This window comes from Propithecus coquereli, unplaced genomic scaffold (genome assembly GCF_000956105.1).
Source record: "Propithecus coquereli isolate 6110/MARCELLA unplaced genomic scaffold, Pcoq_1.0 Scaffold131, whole genome shotgun sequence".
NCBI lineage: Eukaryota > Metazoa > Chordata > Mammalia > Primates > Indriidae > Propithecus > Propithecus coquereli.
Window position 1 is genome coordinate 6,385,577 of NW_012137303.1, and position 12,821 is coordinate 6,398,397.

Consider the following 12,821-nt stretch of genomic DNA (forward strand, 5'->3'; position numbering starts at 1 on the left):
AATATGTAATTTTAGTGTAGGAGAGACCTATATAAGCAAAATACAAGCTTCACAGCTATAAAATATACACAAATATGACACATAAAATTTTGAACTCATACACTAAAATTAATTCCAGATAGACTATAAAATAAAAGGTATGAAATTAAAATTAAAACCACAAAAGTAATATAAATTTAAAAATATGTAATTTGCTTTATTATAATTATGAAGTCCTTAATCGAAAGCACTTGCACTCTACGTTAATCATCTTGCCCTCTCTGGAGCAGGCTGTAAGTGACACACGAAAATTCTGATATGATTTTTGAGACATACACGTCTCCTAAAGGCAGATAACTGTTAAAGTATTCATAACACATGAAGGACCAGGATACCTTAGGTAAATAAAATCCACAGATGCTTCCCATATTCCTTACTGCTCAGCAGTTTCAACTGTCTATTCCCTACTAGCCAATCCACAAAATTAAAACCAAGACAAATTGTCTGATTTTAATTTCTCTTCCTTGACTATTCACTGCTGATGTCTCTAATAGAGATTTTATAAAGCAGCAAAAGCTAAGAAGCAGGAAGGAGAAGAAAGAAGTTAATAGCCTAGATAATCTACAAATTCGATAATTATACAATGAACTCATTTACTCTAGATAGTCCTAAAGATAGTATCTGTCACTACAGTATTTTAGCAGGGCAAATAAATAAAATGTATCCTTTACATGAATTTTCCCCCACCATCCAGTACATCTTCACAGAAGTGTGACTTATGAGAAATATATATGCCAACCATTCCCAAACACTTCCAAAAATACATGCTCAGCAGATATGAAGATATTTCAATATATGAGGCATATATATAGCCAAGGAACATTAATAAGTTAAACTTTCAGCTACCACATCATTCAATATACATTTATTAAGTGTGTGTGTTATCACAGCACTGAAATGCAAAGATGAAGAAGACAGCACCTCCCTAAAGATAACCGTTGTGTAGAATTTGCACATCAGTAATTAGTCATGGTGCACCATGATGAGTACCGACAGAGGTCTGCTGAACAGGGGTACGACTAAGCACAGAAAGTATGTGGGAAGAGCTTGGGAAGGCTTCATGGAAAATGCAGTATAGTACAAAGCATTTTAGAGTTAGACTAGATTAGAAACCAGTTCAGCAGCTGCTGGCTATGTGGCTTAGCCAGTTATTTAACCTTTCTAACATTTGGCTTCTCAATTAACAAAATAAGGATAATAGGTGTGGTGGTGTGCGTCTGTATGTAGGCCCAGGTACTCGGGAGGCTGAGATGGGAGCATCACTTGAGGCCAGGAGTTCAAGGCTGTAGTGCACAGTGATTGTGCATGTGAACAGCCACTGTGTTCCAGCCTGGGCAACTTGTCTCTAAAAAATGGGGAAAAAAATGATAATATCAATAATATTTATACAGCTAGCTTATTGTAAGAAGGAAAAGAGATCGTGTGTAAAGCAATCAGCATGGTTTTTTGAAACTAATAAGTACTTGATAAAGTGTACTGATTTTATCATTATTATTATTTGTGCTCAGTCTGGAGGAAAAGTTACTGGTGATTTCTGGTGCCTCATTAGCAGCCACTGTATCACTGTCACTGGTTTCATTACACCTTGTTGGGTTGACATGTATTATTTTCTGTCTAAATTAATACCTTAGCTGTGGGCTACCTACCACTAGGAGGGCAAAACTAAGCAATGTAGTTTCAACAGTGATCAAATTCACAAGATGCTTCACTTTCTATAAGGTCACAGTTTATTAAAGAGGAATATGCTAGGGTTATTACATCAGCAATATCAATAGGAAAGCAAACACAGGAAAAATCTCTCTTATTTGCCACTATAAGGGCAATATATTAGCCAAGACGTGCAGTAGCAAATATTAGTATATCTGATTAACACATTACCATCAACTGTCATCGTATGGTAAGCATGTAATGGCAAAAAGGTAAAGTAAAAATTTCAAGAGTATAAATTGTTTAGGAAAAAATATATATATATACAGTATATATAGGAGGCATCATAAGGATACAAAAGGGACAAGAGAACAGGGATGTTAACAGGAAAAGTATCTGGACCCTGAACGTTATGCTAAAAAGCTTAGCTTTATCCTTGAGGCAATGGAGAGACACCAGTAGATTTTAAAATGAAGTAAAATAGTTTTTAAAATTTATTGTTTTATCTATTGTTTCTATTACCATATGCAAATTTAATACAGTATTACATAAGCTCATAGCTATGTTTCTTCAATTCCAGGGTGTTTTCCCACTATGTATATGTTTGAGATATCTCTTTGTCAGCTCTATCATAATTTAAATGAATCCTATATTGCTTTTTAAGGGCACTGATAAGTTAAAAATAGGGTTTGTAGATGTTCCAAACAGACACTTCACTACCTGTCTGCCTGTTAGTGATAGAGTTCACCCTTCCTTCTTTTATTCGGTACATATTTATTCAATATCTGCTATATAAAATACCATACACAATGCCAGACTCTTCATAAAACCTTAAAAGTGCATCCTACGTTAAGTGTAATATGCACCTTCTACTCTTAGGGAAACTTCATAAAATGTATTCAACAGATCTTTCTACAGCTTACTTTTAAATAATATGATAGAAAAGGGTGTTTTCCTTTGAATATTTTCCCCTTTAAATTGTTCAATTAAAAAAAAAGCTGGTAAAGCGTTTAAAAAAAAAAAAATCTGAGTCAGGTGAAGTGAACAGAACGAAGAGGAAGGAAACCAGCCCAGTGAAAGTGCTCTATAATTAAAGTCTGTCGTGTGAAGCATCTTCCAGAAACACAAGAAGGCTCGAGTCCTACCAATAAAATTCTCAAGAAATCCTCACGCTGAAGGTATTAAAGCATCAGGGCAAGAGTGGGTTCCTTTCATCCCTACAGTTTAAAAAAACCACTACCTTCATTCGCTGTGTGGTTTTATTTATTTCTTTTTAAAATCTACTTTCATCTTCTGGGTTTTGCCTTTTTTCTTATTGGTGAACTTTCTTCAGCACTCTCTAGATAAGTACTTTCTGTAGAGTGGGCTAAGCGCGGTGAGAGGAAAATGGAAAAATACAATGAGTTGCTGGGCACGGGACTGAGGATCATGGGGCTTAGGTGCCCCTCCCTCATGCCCTTTCTGACACTGGGAAGCCACGTACGCCTTCTGGGGTTCAGTCACCTTTTCTGTCACATAAGGATGTGTTTGTGTAACACGGCACGCTCTGGGCTCTGCCACCCAGAGGAGGATGAGAAGAAACACCAAGGTGTGAAGGCCTTGTCAAAGTGACAAGGAAAAGTTTAAAAGCTCTTCCTTCCAGATGCTGTGGATCTTCGATTCTTGCATACCTTTGTTTGTTTATTTCCTTTTGTTCTGTTTCCTTTGGATGGCTTTTCTCCCTTGGTGTGGTACAACAGCCTGGATCATCCCCTACTTGTGGAGTACACAGGAGTGGGTGGCTTTCTCTGAGGGCAAACCTACCCTTGAAGCTCATTTAATACGTCATCTTTTGCTGCCTCTTCTGGCCACAGTGTTAAGAATTCAAAGTTTAAGACTATAGTGTGGTCTACAATTTGTTTTATGAAGGAGGCCTTTCCTTTATTTATTCTTTTATTGACTCATTTATTGAACCACTATTGGGTGGGATCAATCCAGAGATGGATATGACAAGGTCATTGCCTCAAGATGACAATATAGCAGGGAAGGCAAATATTACACATATTTTGAAGCAAGATTTTAAAGAACATGTTGTGACAATCAGAACTTGTTATCACTCCAACTATGATCTATGAACTAAACATCTGGTGTTTTCCAGGTAAAGTATAAAGTTGTATTTCACATCTTCTGTTGATTGGTAGAAGCTCTCCCAGGGTATCTACTCAGAGGTCAATGACTCTGTCTAGTCAGGTGCTGAGCACTAGGATCTGCTATAAATGCCGTTATCACCTGCTGTAATCTTGCAATCAATTAAAATGCTAAATTCACTCCAAGAAGTATTTGGTTAGTCACCTCTGAGCCAATACCTGATTTTTTCCTTTGTGTTTACTCCCTACCTGAACTTCCCTGACTCTAGCTACTAGGGGTCCCAGGGTCCCTGGATCCCTGATCAGATCATTTTCAATTCAGAGAAACCGGTATGTTATAATAAACTGTACATTGGTGGGGCCTGTTTCTCTTCCTACCCACCCACATCTAGCACATCTCCTGGTCTTCATGATTATGCCTCACATTTACTGCAAACACAGCAAGACTGCCACAGCTCTTAGCATATTGGATTTTTTTTCTATTTTTAGTAGAGACGGGGTCTCGCTATTGCTCAGGCTGGGTTTTTTTTTTTTTTTTTTTTTTTTTTTACAGAGAATCACTTGCTTTTTCAAGTGTTGAGTCAAAGTGTTAAGTAAAAGTTGACATGCCTGCAACTTATTTTTAAATAGCAAATCATAATCATTTCACATTGTCTAAAGTACCAACCTTCACATATAAATCATGTGCCCTTACTACAAACATCTAGCTAGGAAAATGTAAATAACAAAATTGAAATTGCTAAATTGCAGTCAGATTATTAACTCTGTTTTCAGAATTTCTAAAACACATTGTTGATATTAAGGAGGCTGTTCTATAAAAACCTCAACAAGTACAGTCCTAAAATCAAATCAACAGAAACAATCTTTTAAATGTTTAGATATTCACTAGCATTTATGCGTTAAATTTCAGCAACTGTACTTGCTTATAGCTTTTTGGAATGCTATTTTTTTGCATAAATATATGGCAAAAAACACACCTGATTAAAAAGAAAAGTGACTTTCCCACAGCACTTATCAGGTTCCATGTCCATAACTACAGGTGTAGGTAATTATTTTATTTCTCAAATAAGAGTCTTTGCTCATATTTATTGTGGCATTTGTCATCAGGTGCCACAGTTACCTGGACACATGCCCATTTTTCTAGTTTGCCAGTTAGCTACTTAAGGGTAATCATCCTGATGCACGGAAGGGATAAACATGAAACCAGGGATCTTAGAATCACCTTCTTTTTTGTTCACAGTGATCATCACCATTAATTATGTTAACCTAAATAACAAAGAGTGAGACTCTCTAAAAGAAAATGATTTATTTGGGAATAAGCATTGCAATGGGAATACAGGTGTCATAGTAAATTATGCACAAATCTAGCGGAAGAGTACCAAGCTCTATGTCCCTTTGATTCCATTTCACCCCTAAGTATCTCCAGAGGAAGGCATGAAACTGAAAATTCATCTTCAAACTTAGGGCACAGTATCCTTACTCATATGGCTAAAAGTAGTACAAAAAGTAGTATAAAAGTAGTACAAAAACCTGCAGCATTGACTATGGTTGCAAAATTAACGCAACACATTAGCAGTTCTGAATTAGACAAAGGTTCAAAATGGAGGAACAGAGGCAAATTTATGTGTTGGAAAATTGAAGGGCTGCAAGGAAGAAACAGAGAACCATGACAAAGTAGCAAGTACTGAAAAATCTGGGCAATGTTAATTAATGATGAGGAAGCAAAAACAAGAAGCGTTGACTGCCAAAGAAGGGGATTTGAAAGTCTCAATTCATTCTTGGTAATGCGGGACTACAGAAAAATGTCAAAGTGGTTTTAAACGAAGCTCATGCAGTGACACTGAGGCTGCCACACTGTCTGGATTGGTTAGTGTCTGTGTCAGCATGCAAATGAGGTGCTTTTCCTTACCTCCAGATGCTCTAAAATATAGGGCGGATTTGTCATGCCAAGCCTCAGCATTGCTCCCTCAGGAATCACTTCAACCAATTTCCACAGGAGTGTGGGGAGATTGGTGCCATTATCTCTGCCATAAGCCCCTGTGTCTTCACTGGTCAACCATATCTCACAAACACCCTCTGTGAATCAAAGGAGATAATTAACAAATCTGTTGCAGAGCTGTTTCCTTCATCATACAGCTGCTCACTCTTTTTAATGCAGTATTTCTCAACCCTATTATTCAAGCAGTCTGGGTATTCAATTGCAGAGAAAAAGCAGCTTATCCCATGGTGGCAGTGGGTTATTAAGTTCATTTTATGAACACCAGAGAGTTACAACAATGCTGTAAATTATCAGTGCGTCCTATGAAGTGATTAACATTCACAGCCAATCAGTTCAACTGTGCTTCCTCCAAAGCACTTTGATCAAGACTAAAGCTTCATTCCCACCTCAGAAAATACCTATATTATTGAACACCATAAGCCCTGGAACTGAAACAGTCACTCCACAGATTAGAGACTACTAGCAGTTAACTCACTAATCAGGGTGTCGCCAACCCAAGGAAAAATGTCAAGTAGAGTTAAGGTTTAACTCACATATTATTAATTATAAGGTACCCATTTTTCCTGTTGTAACTATTCTAATCTATCTTCTTCATCCAATTAAAAACAGCGTTCATTTTATTGCTATGTTTAAAAAAGTCGGTTGCTGCATACACTAAGTGTTTGTGTTGGAAAACTTGTTTACTGACAGCTTGCATCCTATTTTTCATAAATCAGACTTTAGGAAAACATATATATGTGTGTGTGTGTGTGTGTTGTTATTGTTATTATAAAGAATCCCAACTTCAAATATTATAGTCTGCAATAATATCCCTTCAAAAATAGAGAGGAAACACTTTTGGATCACCTTGTGTTATTTAAAACAAACAAAGCAGAGTTAGCAAGAACCATCCAGGTTTTCAGGGCACACAGAACTTTTCTGACCCCATATTCAATGAAAAGATTAGCCTATTTTAAAAGGCCAAATGATTCACAGGGCTAAAACAAACAATGAAATGAGCCTGTGAAATTTGTTCATGCTCAAGTGATTTGTTGCTTCTGAAGAACCTCCACACATACACAGCCACACAAACAAAGACTTTAGCCTGAACCAAAGTGTAAGTTTCTAGAAAGTGTCTTAAAATAACTTTAAATTGTCTTTAGCTGACAGAAGAGTTTCAAAAATACATTCAAATATTCCTAGCCAAGAGAGACAACAAATAAAATACATGTGAATGTGGACTTAAAACTTACAGAATAGAAAAGCAAAAAATAAAGATCTTCATTTTCTTTCCACAGAGGTGGAAAAATACACAGCATAAAGCTAAGATCTCCAATCACTATTCTTTCCTTTAGAATAAAGATATATTTACTTTAATGAAAAACTATTTAAACCACATAAAAACATTTTCACTTTTCCCACCTGTCTATCTTTCTGAGACATGCACATCCTCACCCACACCCACACAACATGGAAAATACAAGAATGGAAATAAAATTTTAGTTTCCCAAAATTAAAGAATCAATAACTTAGCACTGAGAACAGAAGACATCAAAACACAGCTCTATTAAAAAAATTAGAGATGTTTTTAGTTTTTGAAATCAGTAGTTTTATGAATATTTGGGTTTTCTTAGTTTAAATTAAATACCTAGTTCCAGAAATAATAAACCTTTGCTTAGTTTTAATCATTTAATAAAAAGCTTTATCCTCCAAAGAAATAGTCTGGCATGTCCACAGGCTATCTTTATAGTCTTATAATTTTATAAATATTCTCTGTACAGGGAATAAATATTTTTCTATTTTAAAAATGAATTGCAACTAGTGGTATCATCTTTAATATTATATATGCCATTAGACACTGGGTTCGTACAACTTTTTTTTTTTAAAAAAAATTTTATCACAAAATCCACTCCAGGAAAAGAGATGGCTAAGTAACAACATAAACAGATTTTAAAACATTCTGAAAGAGGTTATAAAAACAGGACATTATCCATGATTTTCCAGTTACTGGCATTTGAGCAACACAATATGAATATTTTAAAATGAACAGAATAATTTTAATTTATAATTTTTCCATCCAAATGGTTCCATGTTATGCCTTATGTAGAGAAAGCGAGTTCCTGGAACAGTGCCTTGCTGTTGCTAGATGAATATAGAAGGGGAAAAATCACTATGAATAGGAATGGAAATAACATCCAAGCACAAAACAGCAGCCAGCTCTTAAAGCTGCATAGGTAGGGACCAATAGCCCCCTGGTGGGCTGAAACTTCAAATTAAATCACACAAAGAGGAAGCAGCTGTAATACTAAATCAGCAACAACAGGAATAATGGTCTTGATGTCTCCAAGATCAAGGCTGCTAAAATACTCTATATAATAGCAACCTGGTTCAAACCACAAGGGAATGAGAGAGTATGTGCAAAACGTGAAACTCCCGGACTTGAGGACAATTTTGCCTTGCCAATTTAATGCAAAAATTTATCAAAGATGATCTTGCTCTTAATCAATGTGAGAGAGTTCAGACTTTGCAAGGTTGTATTTTAAGCATTAATTCTAATGAGTTGGTCCCTCAAATAGATAGGATATAGAAGTTGTTTCATACTAAAAGTGAAGCTAAATGTGGAATCCCCATGCCTCTGACATCCTTTTTTTTCCTGGGAAGTCTCCTGATTACTCACAGCACAGCAGTTCCTGCCAGGCCACGCTTGCCTCCAAACTCACCAGAGAACCTGAGGGCCGCAGTAATCTTATGGAAACACACTGAGACACATGCATGCTTATAACTGCACATGTAATTGGCTAGACTTATCGACAGAAGTGCTTGCTTAAACAGGTTCACTCCTTAAGGACTTCAGTTATGAGCTATATTCCTTTGCACATTCATTTCTCTGTTCATCCAAACATTTATCAGGCCCCTACCTACCACATGCCCAATAGCCCTTCCAGTTCATGACGTATAGGAATTCACCATTAAACTTCTGTGATCTCACACTGGCTATTAGCCAGGAGCTGCCAAGGGGACACTGACAGACATCCTGGGAACTTCAAGTCCATCCCTATTGGTGGTGGTGGTGGTAGAGAGGGGTGGTCTTGGAGAACACAGCCCTGGAAGCCAAAATGAAGGGCCAGGAGGGCTGGCTTGAAATGGATACAATGTCAGCCTCAACCAGATAGCTCCAGAACTTTGATTAATACATGTTAGAAAAATAAACACATGAAAATGAAAAAGAGAAGCAAGCAGGAAGAACTAAGATAAGAGAAGTCAATGTCCATTAAAAACTCCCATGCCTGTAAAAATAAATACATGCAAGAAAAGAAAGTGGTGGGTAGGAAAGTAGGAGACAGAAATTAGCTTTTTTCTGAAGCATCCAAGGAGAAATTTTTTTTCCTAAAATTGTTCATCTACCTGACTTTTGTACATTTTCCTAAAATTGTTCAGTTTACCTGACTTTTTAAATGAACATTATGTTCATCAGATAATCTATCATCCTTTTGATGTGTTAATTTTGCTAAAAGGAAAAGCAAATACTAGGAAGAACAAAATGTACTGTACAGGAAAAAAACCCTTTAAAAAAGTTTCGTTATTAGAATCCATTATCATATTACCCAAGCAATTACAGATCAGCTTGTAAGTGAAACACAAAGCTATTTTTCCCTGAATAGAGAGCAGCCTCAACAGCTGAATTCCAATCTCTGCTCCATAGTAATTTGAGATGACACAGGACTGAAAAAGTAGAAGACATTAAAGGTGAATAATAAAAGAAAGATAATATCCTCAATAAAATAGTCTTATAACATAGAAAATCCTGTTTGAAAAATCAAACTTTGCCAAAACTCAATTTCAAAAGATTGTGACTCTCTATAACTTTTCTTATATGTAAGTTTCATTGTAATAAATTAAAATATGGGTGAAGCCTGATTTCACCTGGTCAGAGAAGTGGTATTTCTCTAGGAGCTCTTTCTGTATCATTGAGAATTAGTTGCAGAAATTACAGCACTTCACCTCTAAATATACCAGCATATATCTTCTAAGATCTAGAATATTCTCCCTCATAATCACAAAGCAATTACTGCTCATAGCAAACCAAACATGAGATAGTGCTTTCACTCTGGCCGGACTGAATTACCTATAGTTTCTTGGGCAAGTCACTGTAGTTCAGACCTCTGTCGTTGAAGCATATACTGTATCCTCTACCTAAAATGCCTTCTACTCTTCTTTACATAAGGAATATCTCTTCCAGGAAACTTTCTTGACGACTGAAACTAATTTGGATCTGCCTCTCCTGTACTCCCAACCATCTTGTACATAATTCTGTAATATAATGTGTTGTAATTATTGGTTTGTTTGTCTACCCTTTTAAGATAAAAGCATCTCCCATGCAGAGGTGCAAAAATCTTACTAAAATGCATATACCTAGAACTTACTATGATGCCTAGCACACAGCAAGACCTTGATAAATTTTGGTTCCTTTAATCAATGTTATTTGATGAGTTTGTTTTCAGTAAAAAAGATGTGCACAGTTCGCTTAAGTATATATTTCGGCTAACATTTCGAAAGCACCTTCTCCCACACACATATAAATATACATACATACACATATAAACACATGTATGTAACAATGTGTTACACACATATACAGAGAGAGAGTTTGTGCACAAAAGTAGATGAGGTTATGTATTATGAAACGAGAAAGTATCAAAATGAATATTCTTTGGACAATATGGAAATGCAGCTTGAATGTTGCAAAGTTTGTTGCACAGTTCCTTAACTTCTGTAAAAGATTACCAGTCTTGCTTAAGGTTCACTATTAGCCGACATTGACAGCTGAATAGCACAGGAACTGAATACAAGCCATCTTTTTACTTTTTCTTTCACTTAAAGATAAGTTCAGATAGATCAATTACCATAAAACAATTAAAGTTTAATACAAATAGTATTTGTATTTTTATTGACTTAATAAGAAGAGTTATTAACAAAGAAATGGTATTTCTAGACCCTGCTTGACACTGTGATTATCCTGATCACAGAAAAAAATTGTTGGCTCTTTTGAAAGGTAACAATCAGAAAGAATATTGTTTATTTCCATACTTCTGCAAGAATTTGTAAATAATAGAAAGTTAAAAAAACAAACTAAACACCATGAAAAGATGATACACTTTCTGAAAACAAGGCGTCTGACTCTCCAGTCTTGAAAACATGAAATAACCTGAAGGAGGCAGATTAAGTTTATCGTCTTATACTACAGCGTGTTATGTCCCATAAATGGGCTTTTTAAATAGCCCTAGAAAGAATGCAGGGGTTTGTAGGGAAAAAGAATTGTAAATTGGGAGCCAGTGTGGATGGAAGTTGTTACAAGAGGCTCAAGCTCACAGGGTAGGGCTAAGACAGCAAAAATGACATGTTGATAAGCTATGCAATGTCATATGCAATGAATATGCAATATCACTGCAAGAGAGTGTCCTTTAACCGAAATGCTTGGGCCCAAAAGTGTTACAGATTTTGGATTTTTTCAAATTTTGAAATATTTGCATTATATTATCAGTTGAGCACCCCTAATCTGAAAAATCTGAAATCCAAAATGGTCCAAGGAAAACTTCCTTTGAGCATGTTAGTGCACAAAAAGTTTTAGATTTAGAGCTTTTGGATTTTGGATTTTCAGATTAGGGATACTCAACCTGTACTACAATTGACAACTAACCAAAAAGTGGGTTAGTTAAAACAGTCTTATGTGCCTTTTTTGGGGTGGATGTAGCGGAGATCAGAAGACAGTCATGTTTTCTGCTGAATAAAAAGTGAAAAAGGAGTTTGTGTATGTGTGTGGGTACACTGTTTCTACATAAAGAAAGCATAAAGTGCAACTCTGGGACTGAGAAATATTTAAAAGTTGGAAGTTTTATGAAGCAGCTAGTGGTTCTGCCTTGAGGAGAAGAATAATAATCAGAATAGGCCAGTCTGACAGATACCCCAGATACCAAGAATTTAATAATCAACTACCTCTTCAATTTAAAATTTTTAAGACCAAAGCACTACAAATACTTGCAGGCAGTATTAATTAAAAGTAATCTGAATATCTATTACAACAGAATAACATATATTCTAATAACCAATTCTATAACTTGATCAAAACTATGCCAATCAAAATTCTATCTACCAACATATCTGCTTCTGCACAGGAATATGTAATATCCAGCACAAATTGTTGACTCTGACCATATTAATGACAACACCAAAATTTAATTAAAAGAAAATATTGTGAGGACTTCCACTTCCGCACAGGAAAGATTAAGCACTACAGAAATTACCTTAATGCTGTAAACAACTAGAAAAACTGAGAAAATATATGGCACAACAAATCATCAGACAAGGAACAACAGGCAGTGCAGGACTGTGAATGGTGAGAGAAACAGACGAGGTGAGCTCTAAGACTTCCCATCTTACTGTCCGGAGGCATCTTCCAGGCACAGTACAGAAAGGCAGAAACCAAACAGAACTTGATGATCTTGCTGAATTGAAGAGTCAAAGATTGAAGTTCACAAGGTTACAATGCACAGGGTAAATACCATAGAGGAGAGAGCTGACAAAGATGGAACTCCAAAGATAAGAAGTCTCCCTAATGTTGTTGGGTAAGACTAGGTGTATATGACAAGCAACTAAATCCCAAGGCTGGGTAAAGAAACAGGGGAAAGTGTTAGGCCAAACAATTCCCAGAAGTCACACCGAACCGAGCACAGTTCATGTTCCTACAAGCAAAAATACAGACCTTAGAATGTCTGGTTTGTTGGATGGAGTTCTTAGAAGGGTACTGCCTCAGTAGTAGAGAGATATTAATGTTAAGCTTAAAAGCTACTCTGGTTGGGCATGGTGGTTCATGCCTATAATCCCAGCACTTTGGGAGGCTGAGGCAGAAAGATCACTTGAGCCCAGGAGTTTAAGGTTGCAGTGAGCTATGACTGCACCACTGCACTCCAGCTTAGGCGACAGAGCAAGACCTGTCTCTAAAAAAATAAAAATAGGCCGGGCGCGGTGGCTCA

At 36.3% G+C, this 12,821-nt stretch overlaps 1 protein-coding gene across 1 annotated transcript in view; it reads right to left on the reverse strand.

Moving 5' to 3' along the window:
- Positions 1-12,821, reverse strand: part of CDKAL1 (CDK5 regulatory subunit associated protein 1-like 1) — a 712,360-nt gene that overhangs the window by 279,452 nt on the left and 420,087 nt on the right. Inside the window, exon 9 of the mRNA XM_012638567.1 lies at positions 5,722-5,888. Coding sequence (XP_012494021.1) covers positions 5,722-5,888 — 167 coding nt within the window. The remainder of the gene's footprint in view (positions 1-5,721; positions 5,889-12,821) is intronic.